Genomic DNA, 26,300 nt, shown 5'->3' with positions numbered 1-26,300 from the left:
TCTTTATGAATGACCAATCCTGTTCTGTAGCCTGGTGATGCCATCAGCCCCAGGTCACAACCAAATACAACATACAGACTCCATAGCTTTGTCGATCTCATTAGTGCCGCTTTCCTACCAGACCTAACGCAGTGGTAAATCTTAGCACTGACGGCAGAGCTATACGTCTTCTTGTTTGTCCTACATTTATTTGCTATTTTCACAGCGGGAATTGTGAAGATTTATTTTGAAGCGGTCTCCCGAGCCAAACCCTTTATCAATGGTCTTGACTACTTAGCGAATGCTTTAGTCAGGACAAAAAAAAAGCAGCCTTCATTGAGAGGAGGGGAGGCTCTGATTTTATAAAATTCAACAAAAAAACATTACTTTTTTTATATTTCTAAATACGAGGTGTATTGACAAAAAATAAATCGCCTCTCTCTTGTTCCATGTGCATATGGGAACTGTGCATCACTGCTGGGTAGGTTGCTCTTCTGCTGTTCAAATCCATGCCTTAACCAACCGCGTTACCTCTAAGACCAGCCTTCAGTTGGTTTAAATATCCCCACCAGCGCTGCCTGAAATTGGCACATTGGCCAATGTTTTTAACGACAAACCTCAGATATTGCCACCCCTCCCACCTTAGCAAAAGCGAGCTCATAATAAGACCTGTAAATTACCAATCTTGAGCCAAGGGTTTAAAAATAGTTTAGATAGATATATATTTTTTTAAATATGAAGACTCTGTTGACCTTGTGTTGCAGGAGGCTGGGGAGGTTTCCGCAAGGGACCACTGTGAACTGGGCAATGGAGGGGCGATCGGCATTGTAGGGGCCTCGAGGATCCCCAGGGCAACAACCAGGGGGGTACTGGACTTCAGCAGTGGCAGTGAGGAGGAGGGGGAACAGGGAGACAGGAGTAAGGTGGAGAAGGCGAACACTATCCTTCCTGGCCGACTCAGTCTCCTTCAGCATGGCTTCTCCAGGTTGCTCCAGAGGTCAGGGGTCATGGCTGGATCAGGGTCAGAATCAGGGGAGCATAGCCAGAGTGAGGGGGGAAGGAGTGATTCTGAGGAGGACAGTGATGAAGACATTTCTGCCATGGCACCAAAGGGCCTCAGCACCGCAGGGAGTGGGGGCCCCCAGACCCCTACATTGGCCCCCAAGGGTGGGAACCACTTGGATGCAGCTCCTCTGAAGAATGACTGGGACGTCTCCAGTGGCTCTGAGAGAGAGGAAGAAAGGAATGGAGGGAGATGGGATGGACAGAGGGGGCGAGACCATGATCCTGTTACACTGTCAGGAGAGAGTGATGACATGGGGAGAAAAATACAAAATCTGAAACAAGGAATAAGGAGGAAGAGGAGGGTGGAGGAGGACAGTGATGATGATTCACCCCCCTCCAGTGGAAGCAAACGATCTAACACTAAAACTCCAGTTTCCAGAATGCACCAGGTGATGTTTGACTCTGAGTCTGAGGACATAGACATTGAGGAGCTAATCAGACCTTGTGCACAAACTCATGTGCTTAAGAGACCCCCAGCACACCTGAGAAGGAGGGAGATGGGGAGAGATGGTGGTAGTAAGAGAGAGACCAGCAACAGACCAGTAGACCAGAGTAGAAGAACCAGACAAGCAGAGGACATTGAGACTTTTACCTCCTCAGACGAAAACCACACTCCAGTCGAAAGAGTCCGATCTGTTACAGCCCCACAGAACCACAATCATGGCCGAGGCCCACAGACAGACCAACACGGAGCGAGGGCATTTCCAAACCCAATTGTGGACCAGACTGTCCCTTCTGCCAAAGGACCACCCTGTGGAACGATTGACAATGTGTTAGGTAAGGTCAAAATGGGATAAAAACAAAAAAACTGTTGTATCAAGTGTGTCAGCAAACATCAGGGGCTTGTATTCACAAAGCATCTCAGAGGAGATCAGGACTGCTACTCTGAGATGCTTCTGGGATACAGGCCCAATTCTATACCAAGAGTTAGAGTAGAATTTGCCTGTAAGTACAGACTTATATCTCCTATTTGTGTGGGTGTTGTAGGTGGTGTACGGGAGGTGGTTTACACCCACTCTAACCAACATGTGGTGGGCGGGAGCAAGGCCGAGGAGCGAATCAGCAGAGCCGCTCTCAGAGACGTGTTTGAGCGCAGGAGGTTCTCCCAGCTTCCAGCCAATGAACTCCGGGACACACAGAAGGTACACACTCACTACCTGGTGAAGCCCAAACCACCCAACGAGTCGATAGTCTAGTGTCCTATTCCAAATCAACTCCCTAACCCCTTTTCCTTGTCCCTTCCTTGTCAGTGTGATTAGAAGGAATTGATCAAATCTGTGTGTGTTTTACAGACCCAACCTGAACACACTCCACCATTTTATACTTCCCATAATAATGATGTTGGTTGGGTGGGAGCAGTGCACAGACCCAGTGTGGACCACCCAGTCACACACACCATCAGGAGCGTCCACCACCCCACCCAACACACCACCGTCATTATCGGAGAGACCCCCGGAACCATCCGAAGGTGAGTTATTCCTGGTAGGGCAGGGCAGAGAGCCAAATCTAACCACCGTTATGGTGTGCAGCGCCCTCAACTGGTAGAAAGGGGTTCTCCGTGTGTGTGTGTGTGAGACCACCTCTGAGCTAACCCTCTCAACCATTTCCCAGAACCTTGCCAAAGATTAGCCAGTTGTGTTCAGGCTCTACAGTACTGCCTTTCCCCTCCAATACCACAGTTATCCTGAGACTCCCAGAATATGGTTAGTTCCTGTTTTAATGGCTGTGACAGAATATGGTTAGTTCCTGTTTTAATGGCTGTGACAGAATATGGTTAGTTCCTGTTTTAATGACTTTGACAGAATATGGTTTGTCCATGTTGTTTTTGGGGACAGTTGCGCCTGTCTTAGAAAAAGGACCCTATATCATTCCATGACGATCAGAAATGTACCCTAAATATACACAACATAACCAAAAATATGTGGACCTGCTCGTTGAACATCTCATTCCAAAATCATGGGTATTAATATGGAGTTGGTCCCCCCTTTGCTGCTATAACAGCCTCCACTCTTCTGGGAAGGCTTTCGACTAGATGTTGGAACATTGCTGCAGGGACTTGCTTCCATTCAGCCACAAGAGCATTAGTGAGGTCGGGAACTGATGTTGGGCGTTTAGGCCTGGCTCGCAGTTCGCGCTCCAATTCATCCCAAATGTGTTCGATGGGGTTGAGGTCAGGGCTCTGTGCAGGCCAATTAAGTTCTTCCACACTGACCTCGACAAACCATTTCTGTATGGATCTCGCTTTGTGCACTGGGGCATTCTCATGCTGAAACAAGAAAGCGCCTTCCACAAAGTTGGAAGCACAGAATAGAATGTCATTGTATGCTGTAGCATTAAGATTTCCCTTCACTGGAACTAAGGAGCCTAGCCCGAACCATGAAAAACAGCCCCAGACCATTAATCCTCCTTCGCCAAACTTTACAGATGACAGTATGCATTACAGCAGATAGCTTTCTCCTGGCATCCGCCAAACCCAGATTCGTCCGTCGGACTGCCAGATGGGGATGCATGATTCATCACTCCAGAGAACGTGTTTCCACTGCTCCAGAGTCCAATGGCGGCGAGCTTTACACCACTCCAGCCGACGCTTGGCATTGCGCATGGTGATCTTAGGCTTGTGTGTGGCTGCTCAGCCATGGAAACCCATTACATGAAGCTCCCGATGAACAGTTTTCTATGAGCTTGTGTGGCCTACCACTTCGCGGCTGAGCCGTTGTTGTTCCTAGACGTTTCCACTTCACAATAGCAGCTCTAGCAGAGCAGAAATTTGATGAACTGACTTGTTGGAAAGGTGGCATCCTATGACAGTGCTACGTTGAACGTCACTGAGCTCATCAGTAAGGCCATTCTACTGCCAATGTTTGTCTATGGAGATTGCATGGCTGCGTGCTCGATTTTATACACCTGTCAGCAACGGGTGTGGCTGAAATAGCCAAATCCATTCATTTGAAAGTGTCCACATACCTTTGTATATATATCCACGAAGCATCAAGCTCACCTACTTTCAAGCCAACATTTTCCTATTTTCTAATATGTTATCACGCAACTTTCCTACGCTCTCTGAGCCGAATCCTGTGTGTGTGTTCCCCATGTAGGCAGCAGCTGGAGGAGATGGCGTGTGTATTTGGATCTGTTTCATTGAGACAGTTTGCTGAGGAGGTTCTGAGGAGTACCTCTGCCCAGAGACTGGCTCAGCTACGACAGTACTACACTGACCAGGGCCCTGAGGTGGCTTCCACCATCAGGGAGAACTTCGCAGAACCACACACAGCCCAGCCCAAAGTTAACAGGACAACCCCTTCCTCCTCTACAACCAAACACAGACCCAACTCCAAAAGGAACCAGAGAGTTGCTCTAGAACCCCAAGCAGAACCTAGAACCCGACATAGGTCCGTTCCAGAACCCCAGAGGGATGTTCCCTCTTCTGAGGAGCAGATGGTCCGGAACGCCAGAGGAGGGAATAAGAAGATTGGTAATAGTGGAATGTCCAGAGCTGCTCAGTGCTGCAGCTCAGACCTGGACAATAGTAGGAGTAGTCCTCTGGGACCAGGGGCTGCTAGAGCTCAACCTGTTTCCTCCTCTTCTTCTTCAGCTCTCAGCCATCCCCAGGCTAAGCCCACAGCCAGCCCTCAGAGAGGGAGGAGCAGCCTGCTGTCCTCCCCCAGGAAGAGTGAGGTTGTGGGGAGGCAGCGGTACAGAGCTCAGCCTTCCTCTCCCCCCAGCCAGCAGGTCCTCCTCACAGAGCTGCTAGGAGACACCTCTATCCTGGACGACCTGCTGCGACCCAGAAGCAAGGCCTCCTCAGAGCCTCAGAGGGCCTTCTCAAAAACCTCTACCTCACGGAATGTCTTTATACCCACTTCTCACTCTGCCACACCTGCCTCCTGTCACCCTACAACGCCTCCCAAACCGCCCAGCACACCCCACTCTCGGCCCCTGACAAAATCCGTCCCAGGTCCTTCTTCTACTACTACTACTCCCCACTCTCGATCCATCACCACACCCCTCACACACCCCATTACACCACTTTTCTCTCCAGCCCCTGAGAGGTCAAAGAACAGCCACAGAGACTTCTGGGACATTTTGGAGGAGGGTAACGAGGAGAGGATCAACAAACTGACAGACCCATCGGAGGTAGAGAGGGTGTGTGAGAGTGCTAGCGTCAGGGCCAGAGGAGGAACAGGGGGAGGAGAGGAGAAAGGGAACACGTCACTTTGGAAGAGGAACGACAAGTTCCTGTGGAAGAAGTGATTCTGGGGGAGACATGACGACATGTATTTTGCGTTCTACTTTTATTATTCTTATGCTTTTTTTTAAACGAAAAATGTAATCATTTTGGTTACTGTAACCTATCCTGAAATTATAGATTGATAAATACGTGTGTGTGTGTGTGTGTGTGTGTGTAAGTGTAAGTCAACCGTGTAGACAAACCATGTGTGTGCGTACTCATGTATGGAAATGTACATTGTAATTCAGAACATTAATGCCATGTGCCATTGACTTGGGCCAGACATGGTCTGACTGTGTCAGTGGTGGTAACCCATGTTTCCTGCTCAACTAATTAGTGACCACCAGCCTGAGAATCTCATGTCTGGCCACCTACATGGCAGGACCCTTGGTGGTCCTAATAAAAATCTCCCTACCCCACCCCCCCTCCCTTCTTCACTCACACTCTGTCTCTTTGTCTGTGTTTCTGTCTTCCGCAAGGCTTTGACTAGTTTTCTTATATACTCTTTCTCAATAGACGGTGTGTATGGGAAGTGGGCCAGGGGCTGTCTGGGGGCAGGGCCTGTGGTGGGTGCATGTCGGGGCGCTCCTTCCCGCATCAGTAGTCTGCAAAATGACAGGCTGTGGTTGGGCTCAGCTCTGCTTCTAATGGCCTCAGAGTGGAGGCCGCTGCTGCACCATTAGAGCAAAAAATAAAATCTGGGTCCTGGCCCACCATCTGTGCCCACCACCTGTGCCCACCATTTTGGGGACCACTGCTGTATACCATCTCTGATAGTTACTGTATAGAGGTGTGTGTGTGTGTGAGGGAGAGAGAAAAAGCCACGCAGCTGTTTGACCTCTCAGCTGAGGTAAGCAGAGCCCCTAAGGGTGCAGCTCTGTTAATGTGTTTTGTTTAGCTGAAATGAGAAAGTGCTGATAGCTATCAATAAACAACAAGACTAATACGTGCCTCAACAGAACACTCAGCTCCGCTGCCAAAGACATGTGTGTAGCCCTTCTGGGTGGTAGAAGGTGCACACAGACAGGCCACACATCTGCCACGCCTGTTCAAATCCGAGACTGAGGAGAATAAAAAAAGCCCTTTCTATATCTCTTTCCTCCTCAAACTCACGCCACGAACAGATTCCCATCTACCTCCCCCTCCGCTCTTTGCTCAGTCTCGTTCAAGTGTAATGACAGTCAGGCTTAAAAGGTTTTAGAAATGCACTAAATGATTGTAAAGAATTGGACACCTCTACAGTACATCATGCCCCAATGATTCCCAATGTTGTCCTGTCTAAAAGGATTCCAGCTCTTCAGTGACGTGAGAAACGCAAACCAAGTGCTGTTCTGTCCTCTGGACGGATGTCAATAAATATAAACAGGTGGAACATGTTTAGCAAGAGGCACTGAGGACTAAAAGACACAAGTACAAGAGTCAAAGAGTTGTTTGTGTTCACTGGATTATGGGTCCACTTGTGTCTACCATCTTTTCACTCTGTTTTGCTGTATTTTGTTCCCTATTTTGGGCATCACTTTTGACCAAAAAAATGGACTGCTGGCTTTTTCTAACTTCCCTATTAGGGTCTTTTCTCTGTGTGTCAGGACGGTGAGAGGACTTTCTGGATTCCCTGTCACAATTACCCAAGTGTCTTTCCATCCATCTGGCTGGTTGGGTTTACTTGCAGACGTCAGGGAGAGACAGACAGAGCGTGTGGTGTGATTGGTGAAAGAAAGGCCAATGGAGGCCTTTCCTCTCAGGTTTCTACAGAGATGGAAACACTTGAGTAAATGGAGGATGCAAAGTATATTGAAAGCAGGTGCTTCCACACAGGTTTAGTTCCTGAGTTAATTAAGCAATTAATATCCCATCATGCTTAGGGTCATGTATAGAAATGCCCAGTTGCCCATTACTTTGGCTAACATGGCTAGAAGAAGAGATCTCAGTGACTTTGAACGTGGGGTCTCAAAGGAGCATAGGGGGTTTAACAGGTGTGTGTGTGTCAGTCACCAGATCTCAACCCAAATTCTGGAGGGGCGCCGGAGACAGCGTTTTCAACACCATCAGCAAAACACCAAATGATGGAATTTCTTGTGAAAGAATGGTGTCGCATTCTCCCTTAGAGTTCCAGACGCTTGTAGAATCTATAATCTATCTTTGTTTTATTTTGGCAGTTACCTGTCCGTCTGCAGTATTGGAGCTCGCAGCTCTTCATGAGGAACTAAGAATTTGAGAAAAGAAGGCGATGGTAACCTTGGCAGAATGTGGTATTTCTGCCCCTCTGTAGCATTGGTTTCATTTAATGTATTTTGCATGTGGATGTACAAGTCATTTAAATAATGCATCAGCTGCTATTAGCCCCCCTCCCCCAAAAAACAATATATATTCCTAAAACCATCTATTCATCGTCTGTCCATCCAACCATTACTCCCTTCTCATTATTGCTGGTCGTCCCCGCAGTGGCAGACCACGTAAAAACACCTGCACAGGATCGGTACATCCGAACATCACACCTGTGGGACAGGTACAGGATGGCAACAACAACTGCCGAGTTACACCAGGAACGCACAATCCAACCATCAGTGCTCAGACTGTCCGCAATAGGCTGAGAGAGGCTGGACTGAGGGCTTGTAGGCCTGTTGTAAGGCAGGTCCTCACCAGACATCACCGGCAACAACGTCGCCTATGGGCACAAACCCACCGTCACTGGACCAGACAGGACTGGCAAAAAGTGCTCTTCACTGACGAGTCGCGGTTTTGTCTCACCAGGGGTGTTGGTCGGATTCGCGTTTATCGTTGAAGGAATGAGAGTTACACCGAGGCCTGTGCTCTGGAGCGGGATCGATTTGGAGGTGGAGAGTCCGTCATGGTCTGGGGCGGTGTGTCACAGCGTCATCGGACTGAGCTTGTTGTCATTGCAGGCAATCTCAATGCTGTGCGTTACAGGGAAAACAGCCTCCTCCCTCATGTGGTACCCTTCCTGCCATGACCCTCCAGCATGACAATGCCACCAGCCATACTGCTCATTCTGTGTGTGATTTCCTGTAAGACAGTAATGTCAGTGTTCTGCCATGGCCAGCGAGGAGCCCGGATCTCAATCCCATTGAGCACGTCTGGGACCTGTTGGATTGAAGGGTGAGGGTTAGGGCCATTCCCCCCAGAAATGTCCGGGAACTTGCAGGTGCCTTGGTGGAAGAGTGCAAATCTGGTGCAATCCATGAGGAGGTGCACTGCAGTACTTAATGCAGCTGGTGTCCACAACAGATACTGTTACTTTTGATTTTGCCCCCCCCACCCACACTTTTGTTCAGGGACACATTATTCCATAGTCACATGTCTGTGAAACTTGTTCCGTTTGTCTGTTGTTGAATCTTATGTTCATACAAATATTTACACATGTTAAGTTTGCGGAAAATAAATGCAGTTGACAGTGAGAGGACGTTTCTTTTTTTGCTGAGTTTATGTTCAGTACACAGGTATTCATCAGCATACAGTAAATAAGATGCCATGTAGTGAGTGTATATACGTCTCATTAAGGCCTATGGAGCAATTTTAAAAAAACGTTTCCTTCATTTAACTAGGCAAGTCAGTTAAGAGCATATTCTTATTTACAATGATGGCCTAGAAACAGTGGGTTAACTGTTAAGGGGCAGAACAACAGATTTTTACCTTGTCAGCTTGGGGATTCGATCTAGCAACATTTCAGCTACTGGCCCAACGCTCCAACCACTAGGCTACCTGCTGCCCCAAGATAGGTGACTCAGCAAGCAAATAACTCCATCACGTTGGGGGAATATCCCACAGTTGTTACGGTAACGCTCAGAGGAGGTCTCTGAATGAAAAATGAAAAAAAAAAAACATTCCCCTCTCTCATTTCATTAGGAAATTACGTACAATTGGGCAACCATTCCTGTCTTGGTTTCCTAGGAGACCTGTTAGCTGTAACTGAGTGTAATTTACTAGCTCCTGGGCCCTTCCTCTCCTTATTGTTCTACATCATAAAAGAGGTAGACTGGATACACACACACAGGAATAATCATCCTGTTTAGTCTCTGGTTCCTAAAAAAGAGTAAGTCCCCTACCCGAATATTAATGATCCACTGGTGAGACAACTAAAATGAACTCCGATCTCCTTGAAACCTCATTCTCCACACCTAGATGGAATGACTGAAATAGTAAATGTGTGGTTCTATGATAGATTTGTAAAATAAGGTCAGAGTCGTCATGTTTCTCTGGACAAGAGATGCATCTACACACTGAACCCCCTCATGTCAAACTGTAAAAGGTGAGACCGATAGTGAGGGAGGTCTCCTTTCAAACAGAACAAATGCAATGGAAAATTGTGCGTTTCCGTAGAGTAAATATTTGGAGTAGGGAGATCTAATCGTAGAGAAGAAAGGCATTTCTGGGCCGTGTCTAGCACTGCCAAAGGGGCCTGCTTCATCTGATCCATTGTTTAGTGAACAGGGGGCTCGGTAAGCAAGCGGCTCGCTGGCCCCTCTCCTCTCCCCCCAGCTGTAGCCTCTCCTGTGTTTATTTTTGCAGGGCTACAAAAGCAAAGGCCCGCCATATGTGAGTGGAGTAAAGTGCGCTCTGTTCTCTTGTGTGCGCACTCACGTTCTCTCCCTTTTTGTCTTTCCATCTCTCTTCCTGTAATTTGGGGTCCTCTCCCTCTCTCTGCCTCTGTCTTTCCCTCTCCCCGTCTGCTTGCTGACAGTTCACCTTCTCCTTGACAGCATCCTGTTTAGGAGGAGATGAAGGGTAGGAATTATACTCAGAGTTTCAAAGATCTGCGTCGAGGAGAGAAGTGATATTACTTCGGGGAGAAATAATTAGGCCTTGAAACACGGTGAAAATCGTTGATGTTCACAAGAACTAAAGTTGAGGGACAAGGTGGTAATTATGTCACAGAAATACACATGTCAGAGAATGTATATATTAGAATGTTTATTCTGGTGTGTCAAACTGACAAGCTCGGCACATTCCTCTGATTGAGAAACCAGCCATATGAAAGCTATAGTAAAAAAATATATATATATATTTGTCATGGGCCTGCCTGTGTGTTGAGGTGAGTGGTCCGGCCTGGTTCCAAACCATGCGTGTTGGGTGGGCCGTGGTGGCTGTCGGGCTTGTTTTGGATGCTACTCTGACCCTTTCCACTGTTTACTGAAACAACAAGCACTCAGTGTTCAGAGTGGAGGGCCGTCACGAAGGACACATCTTCAAAGACTGCTAGGCTTTTAGTTCTGTCTTCTTGCCCACCCACACAGGACCACTATATTACATTTTTTTCCTCCCCTCCTTGTGTAAATCACTGAATGGACAATATTAGGTGAGAGCTAGTTTCCATGGGGCTTTCTCCAAGCCACCCAGATCAATGATGTGTGAGGACTGTGAGGAAGGAAGGAGGGAGAGAGAGTGATATAATTTGCTGTCGACTTTTACAGGACGATTAAAGGCCCAGTGCATTAGTTTGGTGGAAAAATGTATTTAAAATCATATTTTAAATGTTCACACTGAATATATTGTTTTGATCAGGGGGGCTGCAGCACCCTCAGCACCCCTACTTCCCCTTGGCTATGTCTATATCTCTCTGTCTGTCTCTCATTCTCTCTCATGTCACTCACCTGTTTTTGAGCTTCCTATCAAACATTCTGTTTTAGAAGCTGAACTCTTCCAATGTGACAAGGGTTCAATTGACTCATCAACATATCATTTGATCCATGAAAGGGCTTTGAAATAGAACATTGAAAGGGGGTATTTAACATGTTCAAGGTCCCCCCCCACATAATTACCTAGTAAATCAGGTGTGGAAAGTCCCATCTGTGAAGACAAACGTTTTTTATTTCAGCTGAAAGTGATATTCATCGTTCAAACTGTCGGTTGGAAGCAGAACGCACAATAGCCTGAGTAACTACTAGCCTATATCAAAGAGATTTATCAGTGGAAATTCCCTGAGATATTTTAATTTGCTATAGCCAAGGAGTCATGCTGAGACCACGATCTATTTTGCAGATAAGCCCTGCGTGAAAACATCAATAAACAACAATTACTCTATATATACACTACCGTTCAAAAGTTGAGTCACTTAGAAATGTCCGTGTTTTTTAACGAAAAGCAAAAAAAATTATCCATTAAAATAACATCAAATTGATCAGAAATACAGTGTAGACATTGTTATTGTTGTAAATGATTATTGTAGCAGGAAATGGCAGATTTTTTTAAATGAAATATCTACAAAGGCGTACAGAGGCCCATTATCAGCAACCATCACTCCTGTGTTCCAATGGCACATTGTGTTAGCTAATCTAAGTTTAAAGGTTAATTGATCATTAGAAAACCCTTTTGCAATTATGTTAGCATAGCTGAAAACTGTTGTGCTGATTAAAGAAGCAATAAAATGGGCCTTCTTTAGACTAGTTGATCATCTGGAGCATCAGCATTTGTGGGTTTGATTACAGGCTCAAAATGTCCAGAAACAAAGCACTTTCTTCTGAAACTCGTCAGTCTACTCTTGTTCTGAGAAATTAAGGCTATTCCATGTGAGAAATTGCCAAGAAACTGAAGATCTCGTACAACGCTGTGTACTACTCCCGTCACAGAACAGTGCAAACTGGCTCTAACCAGAATAGAAAGAGGAGTGGGAGGCCCCGGTACACAACTGAGCAAGAAGACAAGTACATTAGAGTGTCCAGTGTGATAAACAGACCTCAAGTCCTCAACTGGCAGCTTCATTAAATAGAACCAGCAAAACACCTGTCACAACGTCAACAGTGAAGAGGCGACTCCGGGATGCTGGCCTTCTACGCTTTCATCACATTCCAAGTGGGACAGAAGTTTACATACACTCAATTTGTATTTGGTAGCATTACCTTTAAATTGTTTAACTTGGGTCAAACATTTCGGGTAGCCTTCCACAAGTTTCCCACAATACGTTGGGTGAATTTTAGCCCATTCCTCCTGACAGAGCTGGTGTAACGGAGTCAGGTTTGGAAGCCTCCTTGCTCGCACATGCTTTTTCAGTTCTACCCACAAATGTTCTATAGGATTGAGGTCAGGGCTTTGTGGTGGCCACTCCAATACCTGACTTGACTATAGATTTGGCAAAGTACGACCTTTGCCCCATGTGCAGTTGCAAACCGTAGTCTGTATTTTTTTATGGCGGTTTTGGAGCAGTGGCTTCTTCCTTGCTGAGCGGCCTTTCAGGTTTTGTCGATATAGGACTCGTTTTTACTGTGGATATAGATATATTTGTACCTGTTTCTTCCAGCATCTTCACAAGGTTGTTCTGGGATTGATTTGCACTTTTCACACTTAAGTACGTTTATCTCTAGGAGATGAGCGATATGACGGCTACGTGGTCCCATGATGTTTATACTTGCATACTACTGTTTGTACAGATGAACGCGGTACCTTCAGGCATTTGGAAATTGCTCCCAGGATGAAACAGACTTGTGGAGGTCTACAATTTATTTTCTGTGGTTTTGGCTGATTTCTTTTGATTTTTCCATGATGTCAAGCAAAGAGGCACTGAGTTTGAAGGTACATCCACAGGTACACCTCCAATTGACTCAAATGATGTCAATTAGCCTATCAGAAGCTTTTAAAGCCATGACATAATTTTCTGGAATTTTCCAAGCTGTTTAAAGGCACAGTCAATTTAGTGTATGTAAACTTCTGACCCACTGAAAATTTGATACAGTGAATAATAAGTTAAATAATCTGTCTGTAAACACTTGTTGGATAAATTACTTGTTTCATTTTCAAAGTAGATGTCCTATCAGACTTGCCAAATCTATTGTTTGTTAACAAGGAATTTGTGGAGTAGTTGGAAAAGAAGTTTTAATGACTCCAACAAGTGTATGTAAACATCCGACTTCAACTGTATGTAGATATTCCATAAAACAAATGCTCCAGCTACAATAGTCATTTACAACATTAACAATGTCTACACTGTATTTCTGATCAATTTGATGTTATTTTAATGGACAAAAAATGTGCTTTTCTTTCAAAAACAAGGACATTTCTAAGTGACTTCAAACTTTTGAACGATAGTGTATCTATACTGAAAAAATATATAAACGCAACATGTAAAGTGTTGGTCCCATGTTTCATGAGCTGAAATAGAAGATCCCAGAAATGTTCCACATCCACAAAAAGCTTATTTCTCAAAAGAAATTGTGCACAAATTTGTTTACATCCCTGTTAGTGAGCATTTCTCTTTTGCTAAGATAATGCATCCACCTGACAGGTGTGGCATATCAAGAAGCTGATTAAACAGCATGATAATTACACAGGTGCACCTTGTGCTTGGGGACAATCAAATTAATGTACATTTCTCTACCATAAGTCGCCTCCAATGTCATTTTAGAGAATTTGGCAGTACGTCCAACCGGCCTCACAAACTGCATGCCACTTGTGCCCAGGACAGCCACATCCGGCTAATTCACCTGCGGGATCGTCTGAGGAGGACGGGGGTGCTGAGGAGTATTTCTGTCGGTAATAAAGATATTTTCTGGGGGAAAACGTATTCTGATTGGGTGAACCGGGCTCCCAACTGGATGGCTGTGCCCGTGCCCCATCATGTGAAATCCATAGATTAGGGCCTAATGAATTTATTTCAACTGACTGATTTCCTTCTATGAACTGTACCCTGTAAACGTTTTGACATTGTTGCATGTTGCATTTATTTTTTTGTTCAGTATATACACTACCAGTCAAAAGGTTTAGAACACCTACTCATTCAACAGTTTTTCTTTATTTTTACCATTTTCTACACTGTAGAATAATAGTGAAGACATCACAACTATGAAATAACACATATGGAATCATGTGTTAAACAAATCAAAATATATTTTATATTTGAGATTCTTAGAATAGCCAACCTTTGCCTTGATGACAACTTTGCACACTCTTGGCATTCTCTTAACCAGCTTCACCTGGAATGGTGGGCTTTTGCATAGATGGTGCTCCATCTATGGCGGGACAGAGGGCAGGCCTCTGGAGTTATGAATGTGTCTCCCTCTGCCAGATGGATTTATTGTACGATACACCGAGAGCAACTGGTGGCAAAAGAGCTGAGCACAGAACATGAAAATATACTGCAGCAGGTAACTTCGATTGTAAACTACATCAAACCACATCCACTGCACGCACGCCTGTTAGCAAAACTATGTGGAGATATGGGTTCAGAGCATGACAATGTTCTATTTCATACCAAGGCTAGTTGGTTATCGAGGGGCAGTGTTGTAAAAAATTGCAGGGGAAATACAAAAGCACTCTACAGATGAGTAGAATGCTTTCCCTCAGCTGTGCATGTTTCTAATAGCAAACAGCATCAGTCGGTAAGTTTCCCACATGAGTGATGGCTGCTCACCTCCAACGCTTGGAAGAGCACTTTGGGGCCTACTTCCCAATCTGTTTGAATGAGGTCCTGGCTCAGTTGACATGCCGGTAAGTGAAATCGAATAGCTGATCGAGCTGTCATCTGACCGAATGCATTCACAGGTCACTACTGATTAATTTTGTCTCCTGACTCAATGGGAATAACCTACACTGCCTCTGAGCATTAATACCACGTTCAAAACAACTGTGGACTCGGAAATCTCCGGCGTTCGACTTCAGTGCGTACAAGACAACTGGCAACTCAGAAAAAAACGAGCTCAAAAATATTTTTGAATGGTAATCCAACTCGGGAACTCTGGGCCTCTTTCTAGAGCTCAGAATTTCCGACATGAAGATCACTGACCTTATGATTTGACCTCACCTTTTTCAGAGTTTCCAGTTGTTTTGAAAGCACGATTAAAGCTGGATTCAGCGCTTTTACCTGCAATAAAACCAAATATCAATCCAGTTTAGATGTTACAGCAGAGATGAGGTGCGCACTGTTGACAACGCCCCTGAGTAATGTGGTGAGATAAGATACATTATGTCAGACTAATTTGCAATTGATTGTCATAGCCCCACATTCAAAGTATGTGATGGTAAGTTGAGAAGAAAATCAGTAATACTGTTTTTCAATTGACTGCCATAGCCCCAAATAAAAAAGTAAACACTGGCTGTTAATTACATCATCTTATTCACATGGTTGGGGCCGTGAGAATTTTCTGATTTCAAATGGGGTTGTGGGCCAAAAAAGTTTGGGAACACCTTCCGCAGAGGCACCAACTCCACCAAGTTTAAGGAGTTTTGGAGATAATTTCCCATGAGAGGTGACAAAAAACTAAAAGTAGATTTACCTAACTTGGTGGAGATTGAAGGGATCTCCAGGGTTAGCCATCCCTTAGTCCAGGTCTGGAAATGTATTCGTCTGAAGGTTAACAATGAGGTAAGTTATGGTGGAAGTTTATGCACGAGGGCTTTATAAACAAAAAGAGTGCAATGCATCGATATACGAGACTTCAAAGAGGGCCAGCCTACTTTCTGATACAAAATGCAATGATGTCAACTGAACCTTCCGCTCGTAATAAAGCGCAATGCGCTATGATAAACTGCGCACAATGGCTTCAATACAGTGACAGCTGCATTCATATAGATGATATCGCCATAGTCAATAACCGGAATGAATGTTGACTGAATGACTTGTTTTCTGCTATTTAACTAAAGACATAACCTGTTCCTATAGAAGAAGGCTATTTTAATTCTTAATTTCTTAACTTACTCATCAACATGCTTTTTGAAAGATAGCTTTTGTCAATCCAGAGGACCAGATATTTATAAGCAGGGACATGGTCAATGAGGGCATCATCCAAAGCACATACTGTATATGCATAAATGATCACATTTTGAGGGAGTGATTTGGAAAATAACATATACTTGGTTTTACCTGCATTATGTACCAATTTCAGTTCAACAAAGGCTTTCTGGAAAGAGCAATAAAGGCAGATTGAATCTCTGACAGAGCCTGGATACCTGTGGGGGCAATAGCACACACCACATTGTCATCTGCATACAGATGAAAGTAATATTTTACAGATAAACCAATATTGTTCATGTAAATAGTGAAAAGAACTGGACCAAGTATCAATCCCTGTGGGACACCTTTTGTTATGTCCAGAAAACCCAATTTAACACCAGTAAACACACACTGTGTGTTGTCCTTTAAATACTTTTCAAACAGACTACATGCAGCCTGGACTATACCAATTGATGAAAGCCTCTGAATAAGTATTGAGTGGTCCGGAGTGTTGAATGTTTTAGACGGGTCAATAAAAAGGGTTGCACAGTGTTTCTTCTTATCCAACAAATTAAGAACATCATTTTAAACCAAAGAAGTAGCAGAGATGGTGTTATGACCTGGTCTGAAACCTGACTGGTGTACATTTAGTATACCTTTTCTAGTTAAAATAGATCTAAGTTGAGTATTTACAAAGGATTTTCGAATTGTTGCTAGGGAAGAGAGTTTGCAAATGGGGCGATAATTATTTAAGTCATATGGGTCGCCACATTTTTGAAGGGGGAGTATATGGGCCACCTTCCAGATCCTGGGGATGGTACGAGAAACAATTATACAGTGGGGCAAAAAAGTATTTAGTCAGCCACCAATTGTGCAAGTTCTCCCACTTAAAAAGATGAGAGAGGCCTGTAATTTTCATCATAGGTACACTTCAACTATGACAGACAAAATGGAGAAAAAAAATCCAGAAAATCACATTGTAGGATTTTTTATGAATTTATTTGCAAATTATGGTGGAAAATAAGTATTTGGTCACCTACAAACAAGCAAGATTTCTGGCTCTCACAGACCTGTAACTTATTCTTTAAGAGGTTTTAAGAGGCTCCTCTGTCCTCCACTCGTTACCTGTACCTGAATCTGCAATAGGTAAGCAGCTTGGTTTGAAGAAATCAACTGTGGGAGCAATTATTAGGAAATGGAAGACATACAAGACCACTGATGATCTCCCTCGATCTGGGGCTCCACGCAAGATCTCACCCCGTGGGGTCAAAATGATCACAAGAACGGTGAGCAAAAATCCCAGAACCACACGGGGGGACGTAGTGAATGACCTGCAGAGAGCTGGGACCAAAGTAACAAAGCCTACCATCAGTAACACACTACGCCGCCAGGGACTCAAATCCTGCAGTGCCAGACGTGTCCCCCTGCTTAAGCCAGTACATGTCCAGGCCCATCTGAAGTTTGCTAGAGAGCATTTGGATGATCCAGAAGAAGATTGTGAGAATGTCATATGGTCAGATGAAACCAAAATATAACTTTTTGGTAAAAACTCAACTCGTCGTGTTTGGAGGACAAAGAATGCAAAGAGTTGCATCCAAAGAACACCATACCTACTGTGAAGCATGGGGGTGGAAACATCATGCTTTGTGGCTGTTTTTCTGCAAAGGGACCAGGACGACTGATCCGTGTAAAGGAAAGAATGAATGGGGCCATGTATCGTGAGATATTGAGTGAAAACCTCCTTCCATCAGCAAGGGCATTGAAGATGAAACGTGGCTGGGTCTTTCAGCATGACAATGATCCCAAACACACCGCCCGGGCAACGAAGGAGTGGCTTCGTAAGAAGCATTTCAAGGTCCTGGAGTGGCCTAGCCAGTCTCCAGATCTCAACCCCATAGAAAATCTTTAGAGGGAGTTGAAAGTCCGTGTTGCCCAGCAACAGCCCCAAAACATCACTGCTCTAGAGGAGATCTGCATGGAGGAATGGGCCAAAATACCAGCAACAGTGTGTGAAAACCTTGTAAAGACTTACAGAAAACGTTTGACCTCTGTCATTGCCAACAAAGGGTATATAACAAAGTATTGAGATAAACTTTTGTTATTGACCAAATACTTATTTTCCACCATAATTTGCAAATAAATTCATAAGAAATCCAACAATGTGATTTTCTGGATTTTTTTCCCCTCATTTTGTCTGTCATAGTTGAAGTGTACCTATGATGAAAATTACAGGCCTCTCTCATCTTTTTAAGTAGGAGAACTTGCACAATTGGTGGCTGACTAAATACTTTTTTGCCCCACTGTATGGTTAAAAATATGTATTAAAGATTCTGCAATCAGAGGAGCAGAAAGCTGCAGCAAGAAAGGATCAAGCAAATCAGTCCAAGTGGATTTTTGATTTTACATCATTGCCCAAGGCGTTTAGCACATCACAAGCAGAAGGTTGTTGAAATGAAAATAAAGATTCACTATAAGTTGATGGAACTTCCATCGAGACAACTAGAGGCTGGGAGAGGGGCAGGCAGTTGACTGGCTGACCAGGATAAATTAAACCACAATTTATGAAAAATCCTACAGCGATAAAATGCTGATTAAAAGCATCCCTTACAGGTATCTATTTTTTCCTCAGTACATCAGAATGAATCAGCCTTATTGTGCCATTGGAACTGCAACAAAAGGTGTATATTTAGGGCCCTCTCCTGGCTATTTTGGCCATAGCAGTCTGTCATGAAACTCATAGAAGAAACAGAACCCCAAATGCTGCGTCGTAATTCACTCGGAATGAAACAGAAGCAAATGGGGAGGGACTACCTGAACTTTTCCAGTAAGAAATACTTAAATACCTGTTTTTCTTTTCCATTGTGAAAGGTTTTGCTACAGTGTGCACTGATGAATAGGACCCTGTTTCATTATGAATGATAGGAGGTCAGTTACAAATCTGTGTTTCATCAGTAGATTCTATTCAGTCATTGCATTGTAACCATGGTTCTGGGATAAGTCAAAATTCTTATTAATGCTCAAGACAATTAAATCCCCCAAATCCATAGATTACTTATCAACAGGTTAGGGTAAGATTGAACCTTGGTGTGAACATAAAGCTACCCAGCTAACAATTTCTAGGGTGAGAAAACGTTTTTGTAATGTTAACCGTAATGTTCCCCCAATGTTTGAGTGTCCAGTTTTCCGTTAGTTACGGGAACATTCTATCCTTGTTAGCAAAAGTCTTTTGAGAAACTTTTATCGTGTGTTTGTGTTAAAGTCGGGTATGTTAATGACAAGCAGAACTTATCTAGAACATGGTTACAATGTTCTCAGAATATACAACCTTAATGTTTTACAAGAACATTTCTGTGTCCAATTTGAGGGTTATGAGAATATTATATCAACATCCCACCAAACATACACAGAACATGGTTGCCATCTTCTCAGAATGTAAGATATTAATGTTATAGACAAGTTTCATGGGAACGTTGCAGGAACATTTCTGTCAATCAGTTGTCAGGACGTCACCTGAAGCCGCAAAGAAACGCTCAAATGTTTTTAAATAGAAATTACACATCACAATGTGTTGCTGTTGCCAAGCCAATCAAAGCCCTGAATGGTGAACCACTGATCCATTCACAGCTCTTTGTCTGTTGGCAAGGTTAGAGATACTCACACTAGATGTCTTCACAGGTCCAACTTTCCCACCTCGACCCGATATGCATAATTATTTGTTTTAAATATTGAGACCCGTTCGGAACAGGCCCGAGGACAACTTGTCCCGTTCCATATAGACCTGGTCGGATCCAGACCCGATCCAATCCGAGTGAGGGAAGCAGCAGAAAATACATTTTTTAAGCTACTTTATTAAGCGGAGATGATAAAGTGCAGGAGGAGGTTGAGAGAGGTACCGCTCTAGCAGGCAGTGAAAGGGTCGTACTGTGAGCGAGTGACACCGGGAGCAGGGAAGAGGCAGTAGGGAGCAGGAAGAGGGAGGGGGGAGTAGGGAAGGGAAGGCAGTGGGGAGCAGGGAAGAGGCAGTGGGGGAGGGAGCAGGGAAGAGGGAGGGGGGGAGCAGGGAGGAGGGAGCAGGGAAGAGGGAGGGGGAGCAGGGAGGAGGGGGAGCAGGGAAGAGGGAGGGGGAGCAGGGAAGAGGGAGGGGGAGGGGGGAGCAGGGAAGAGGCAGTGGGGAGCAGGGAAGAGGGAGGGGGGAGCTGGGAAGAGGGAGGGGGGGAAGAGGCAGGGGGAAGGGAGGGAGCTGGGAAGAGGGAGGGGGAGGGGGAGGGAGCAGGGAAGAGGGAGGGGGCAGGGAAGCAGGGAAGAGGGAGGGGAGGGGGAGCAGGGAAGAGGCAGTGGGGAGCAGGGAAGAAGGAGGGGGAGCAGGGAAGAGGCAGTGGGGAGCAGGAAAGAGGCAGTGGGGAGCAGGAAAGAGGCAGTGGGGAGCAGGGAAGAGGGAGGGGGAGCTGGGAAGAGGCAGTGGGGAGCAGGGAAGAGGCAGTGGGGAGCAGGGAAGAGGGAGGGGGGAGCAGGGAAGAGGGGGAGGGGAAGAGGGAGCAGAGAAGAGGGGGGGGAGCAGAGAAGAGGGAGAGATGAGATAGCCACCAACCAAGCAAACTCCTGCTATAATAGATTAAGAGCTGCGATAGCTAGGTTATTTATCATCAAATATGATGACGTCGTACCTGTCTTGACTGCATCAAACCGGGAGAAGCTAGTTAAGCTAGCTAACGTTAGCTAGCTAGGCTAATTGAGGCTGCAGTGCATGCGCTTTCGCTTCCTACAGTTACAATAACAACAACTCCATTCAGAATATTAAGTAGCAGCCTACCTATTGACTTTTGGTCGTTGTAGCCTATTCTTCTCTTTTAACATTTAATTCCGTCATTTTAATTCCATCTTCCATTGATTAGATATCTCTTAACTTTTGCCACACGTGGAGACTCTATGACTGTAGCCTATTACCGCTTTGATGACTTACTATAGGCCAACAACAACAAGTTACACACGCCACGCTACACTGTCATGAAAAGCAAGAGCAGCAGCTTAAATTATACAATGTATCTCTCTCGCTCTATACTGCAGCAGTCGCGTTGGGATATGTACGGGCACTTCCAGACAAGTCAGTTACAATCGCACATACCCGAGATAATCATATCAGAACCGGCCCAGACCACGGGACACAGGTGGATCCGTGAAGACCTATAGAGTAGGGTGACTCCCCTAGCAGGTCTACCAAGTCTAGGCCATCAGCACCAAGGGCAAACACCTTAACCACTGCCGCAATAAGGAATATCTCTAGGGCATTTTCTTATTGAGCTAGTATAGTTAGGCCCTGTCCAGAATAAACCCTAATCCCTTCTCCTTTGGCACTTGTGTAGATTTGAAATAAACTTGATAGGTGTAAGCAATAAGGCGAATGCACTTTAAAGTAAATCTCAGCTCTGTTAAAAGTACACTCAAGAAAATATTTTATTGATCATTGTGATTCAGGAGTATCATTGAAACAGGTTAATATGCCACACCAACATGAGGCAACGATACGGAAAGCCCTTAAATTGCTGAAATATGCAAATAAAATCAATGATGAGAGAATAGTCCGATTAAATACCTGATACAGGACATTGACATGATGGCATAGCAGGAAGATCAGAGTGCTGTAGAACCAGGAGATGTGAATTCTAATCAAATAAAATTAGATTTGTCACATGCTCCAAATACAACAGGTGTAGACCTTCCTGTGAAATGCTTACTTACAAGCCTTTAACCAACAATGCAGTTCAAGAAATATAGATAAGAAAATATTTACTGAATAAACTAAAGTAAGAATAGTCAAATAAAAAGTAACACAATAAAATTAACGAGGCTATATACAGGGGGTACCGGTACCGAGTCAATGTGCGGGAATACAGGTTAGTCAAGTAATTTTGTACATGTAGGTAGGGGTAAAGTGACTATGCATAGATAATAAACAGCGAGTAGCAGCAGTGTAAAAACAATGGGGGGGTTCAAATAGTCCGGGGGGTCATTTGATAAATTGTTCAGCAGACGTATGGCTTGGGGGTAGAAGCTAAGGAGCCTTTTGATCCTAGACTTGGCGCTCCGGTACCGCTTGCCGAGTGAGAACATGTTGAATAATATATATTTTTTATAAATGAACCTGCTCAATGTAATCATGTGTGTCAAATATGTAAGTTGAAAACACTGTATGTGAGTGTCCCTTGCCAACAGACAAAACTGGCTTGGCCTGGCAAGAGTAATGTGATGTCTAATTCATGTTTTTGGGGACACAAATGTTCTCGCAACGTCCCATGAAACATGTCTAGAACATTAATATCTTATGTTCTGAGAACATGACAACAACGTGCTGTGTATGTTTGGTCGGACGTTAATGGAATATTGTCCTAACCCACAGAAAACTGGACACATGAATATTCTTGCAACATCTCATAAAACTTGTCTATATGTGAAATTATGAGAAGTTCTAGAACATGAATATGTTAAATTATGAGACATTCTATTTGAAATTAAGGGAATGTTTTCTTGGAAATATTCCAAGCACATTCCTATAAAAACGTTAGTTGACTTAGGAGACGTAAGGGAATGTTCTCTAAAGTTATGGGAATGTTTGTTGTTAACTGAGAAGGGTTAGGGCTAGCTGAATTATGGCTGTAAATACAATGTATTACCATTTTACGGCTAGGGCTAAGTCTTTTATCCTGCTTTCTATCCTACTCTTGTAAGGTGCAGAAGCCAGGTTCTGGGAAGCTCTGGCTCAATTTAACTACTGCTAATAAAAACAAATAACAGACTCCTAACTTCCTTTTTCTGCTTGTGATGACCATAAACTGCCACTAGATGGTGACATAGACTGAAAATATATTACATGTTGGCGTGCTACATTCTTTGTTACACGTTACATTCTCTGGATAAATGTCAGCCAACCTAATATGCTCCCTTGACACTGGTTTATCAATGAGACGCACAAGACATGCTGGACAATGTTGGGGTCCATGAGTGTGTGAGTGTGTACGTGTGTCCTTGTCTGCCTTCTTTTGCCTGTGTGTGTTATTCTGTCTGCCAGTCTGTCTCCCCTATATCTTGCTGTGTGTTAATAATGAGTGACAGACTGTTTTTTTTCTTACCCTCCTTTCTTCTTCCCTCGCTAAATCTCTCTGTTTCTCTGTCTTGGACAGACTCCAACGGTAATATGCAGGACAAAGAAAGACTGGTAGAGGTAAATCTGGCCCCACTTTTTAACATCTATCTGTCTCTCCCTCTCCATCCCTCATTTCCTCTATCTACTGTATAATTGACCCTCTCCAAATCTATTCCCCCTTTTCTCCCTTACCATAGGAAGATAATTCATCATGACAGTCCATCACTCCAGTCACCCATTGGTTAGCCAGTCAACCTGCTCTGACAAGCTGGCACAACATCAGCTATGGTAAGTGGGATGAAATGTTATCAGAGCTTCTTATCATTTATTATATGTTGCCCTGTTTATCTACATACGCATATGCGCGCGCGCACACACACACACACACACACAGCACTGTCTCCCAATTGGAAAATGATCCCCTACAAATAAGTATTTGAAATACTATATTCAAATACCTGGGTGAATGCCGCGTTCACATGCTAGTCGGAAATAGGAAACTCTGAAATGTTTGACTTGCTAACTGGTTGAACATGGCACGTGTATAACTACAGCCAGTTAGCAAGTTGAACATTTCTGAGTTTCTTAGTTCTGACTAGAGTGAGTGAGTGTATGTTAGTGTTTTCAAATACATGCCAATACTTTCCAAGTTTATTTCAGAATACAGTAGAGACAGAATCTAAAAGCCCATGGTTGTTTTGCAGGTATTGAATGTCTTATTGCCATTTTGCTGGAATATTCTCACAATAGTATACATTTCCTGCACTGTAAAACCGGATAAGTTCTGGCTACTTAAAAATTTTTAGGAAACTGATTACCTCAAAACAATTTAGTTAAGAAACTTAAATAGCTGGTGTGGAGTACAACATCATATGAGTAATACAAATGTAAAACATTTGAGTAAGGTATACTTAAATATTTCATGTAAGTCAACTTACAATAGTTATTTTGATTTCTCTATACATAAAAACACGAAATAAATGTAGTCAATATGGGGAAGTGAGCACTATATCATCTTTTAAAGTCAGTCACTTTTATTTTCTCCACAATTGGTAGTTAGTCTTGTCCCAACGCTGCAACTCCTGTACGAACTCGCTCGAGACAAAGGTCGAGAGCCATGTGTCGCCCGAAACACGAACCTGCCAAGCCGCACTGCTTCTTGACACACTGCTCACTTAACCCAGCCGCACCAAGGTGTCAGAGAAAACACAGTACAACCGGGTGACAAACTCTCCCCTAACCCGGACGACGCTGGGCCAATTGTGTGCCACCTCATGAGTCTCCTGGTCATGGCCTGGGATCAAACCTCATTCTGTAGTGACGCCTGTAGCACAGCAATGCAGTGCCTTAGACCACTGCGTCGCTCGGGAGGCCTAAAGTCAAAGTCAATTAATATGTATAAGTTGCAATACTTGAAATGCTTGAGTTTAGCAAAGCCCGCCTTACTTAGAATCTATAATCACGTCCGGATGAAATGCGTGCCCAAAGTAAACTGCCTTGTTACTCAGGCCCAGAAGCTAGGATATGCATGTAATTGGTGGTTTGGATAGACACTCTAAAGTTTCTAAAACTGTTAAAATAATGTCTGTGAGTATAACAGAACTTATTTGGCAGGCGAAACCCCGAGGACAAACCATCCAGGATTTTTGTTTTTGAGGTCACTGTGTTTTCAATTGGTTTTCTATGGGAAACTATATTTATGAGGCATCTGGTTGCAGTTCCTATGGCTTCCACTACATGTCAACAGTCTTTAGAAATTGGTTGATGTTTTGTGTGATTGTCAAGCCAAGTGGACTCTATTGTTTGTTGCGCGGGACCTGATTATTTACGTTTTAGGATACCTAAGGTTGCATTAGGAAAGTTGTTTGAAATGTTTGGACCAAGTTTACAGGTCATTTATTAGAAAATTTGTAGTCATGTTGGGCGAGTTGGAACCGGTGTATTTCTGAATCAAACATTTTGGGGATATAAAGAAGGAATTTATCAAACAAAGGGACCTTTTGTGATGTTTCTGGGACATTTTGGAGTGCCAACAGAAGAAGATCTTCAAAGGTAAGGCATGAATTATATCGTTATTTCTGACTTTCGTGTCGCACCTCCCTGGATTAAATATGTTTGTCATGCATTTGTGTGATGGGGCGCTGTCCTCAGATAATCACATGGTTTGCTTTCGCCATAAAGCCTTTTTGAAATCTGACATGGCGGCTGGATTAACAAGAAGTTAAGCTTTATTTTGGTGTATTGCACTTGTGATTTTATGACAGTTAAATATATCTAATAATTTAATTAGAATTTCGCGCTCTGCAATTTCACCGGATGTTATCGAGATGTTCCGCTAGCAGTAACAGGTCAAATATAAATCAGTAAATACAAAACAGTTTGTTAACTACACTCAAAAAGCAAAAGTTCAGAAGCGTTCTGCCTTCCTGTGTTGGCTTTAGCTTAGAGCTCCGAGAGCGGTTGAAACATGAGACACATGTTTACGTAGTTGATTGGCCCAGTAAGACAACAGTGCCACCGGCCCCCTCTTCTCTCACTGTAAAACTTTTGAGGAAACCTGTTGCACTAAATATATCTGAGTACAGTTACATAAAGTGAATTTGTAGTAATTATTCAAACCGATAGTCACTGTGACCCTGTAGGGGGTCCAGATTTAAGTTATATCAGCTTGAAAATGTTAAATATAATTTCCTAGTGTGCCTTGCCTTTTCAAATTAATTATAGAGTTACCACCCATGACTGTATTTGTTAGTGACAAAGATATGGTTGTTGAATTCATTCACTTTCAGTCTTGTGGTCTTCAACAACTGAGTTCCTAGGCAAATGTTATGATAATAATTAAACTTTTTATGACAATACATTACATATCTTATAAGAACTTATTTTATATACCCTTATACAGTGGCCTGAAACTCATGGTTTACAGGCCACATCAGTCCTTCAAGTAGGGTTGCAGAGTGCTGATAACTTTCCCAAAATTCCCAGATTTGTAAAAAATCCTGGTTGAAGGATTTCCAGCAATCTTCCAACGGGGGAAATTTACCTGCATTTTGTCCTGTACCTGCAAGTCACATTATGCTGTAATTTCTATTGGAATCCAGCCTGTTAGGCTATCCAACAGTTAACATTTGTATTCACCCGCAACCTGATAATGACTGCCAGGGTTAGGAACAATGGGAGACCGCCTAAGCCATTTAAACCGGAACAACCATTTCAAAAATTCAAACAAAATT

General features: G+C 43.8%; 1 protein-coding gene and 1 long non-coding RNA gene across 4 annotated transcripts in view; one reads left to right on the top strand and one right to left on the bottom strand.

Annotated features, from left to right (window-relative positions):
• ercc6l2 (excision repair cross-complementation group 6-like 2) overlaps positions 1-6,216 on the top strand; it is a 28,196-nt gene extending 21,980 nt beyond the window's left edge. For both annotated transcript variants that reach the window (XM_024417953.2, XM_024417952.2), the window contains exons 17-20: positions 744-1,821; positions 2,032-2,186; positions 2,337-2,512; positions 4,140-6,216. In XM_024417953.2, coding sequence (XP_024273721.1) covers positions 744-1,821; positions 2,032-2,186; positions 2,337-2,512; positions 4,140-5,295 — 2,565 coding nt within the window. In that variant the 3' untranslated portion in view covers positions 5,296-6,216. The remainder of the gene's footprint in view (positions 1-743; positions 1,822-2,031; positions 2,187-2,336; positions 2,513-4,139) is intronic.
• Positions 1,660-21,264, bottom strand: LOC112248703. 2 transcript variants are annotated; one of them, XR_002953261.2, is made up of 3 exons: positions 21,052-21,264; positions 9,872-9,994; positions 1,660-1,795 (listed from the first exon to the last, which is right to left on the bottom strand). It is a non-coding gene; the product is annotated as an uncharacterized LOC112248703 (long non-coding RNA). The 2 variants fall into 2 exon arrangements; XR_006083231.1 differs by lacking the exon at positions 21,052-21,264 and adding an exon at positions 20,740-21,039.
• Positions 21,265-26,300: the final 5,036 nt, after the last annotated feature.

The sequence above is a fragment of the Oncorhynchus tshawytscha genome, linkage group LG04, assembly GCF_018296145.1.
Source record: "Oncorhynchus tshawytscha isolate Ot180627B linkage group LG04, Otsh_v2.0, whole genome shotgun sequence".
Classification (NCBI taxonomy): Eukaryota; Metazoa; Chordata; class Actinopteri; order Salmoniformes; family Salmonidae; genus Oncorhynchus; species Oncorhynchus tshawytscha.
Note: the sequence above shows the minus strand (reverse complement) of the source record. Positions and strands in the feature narration are given on the sequence as shown.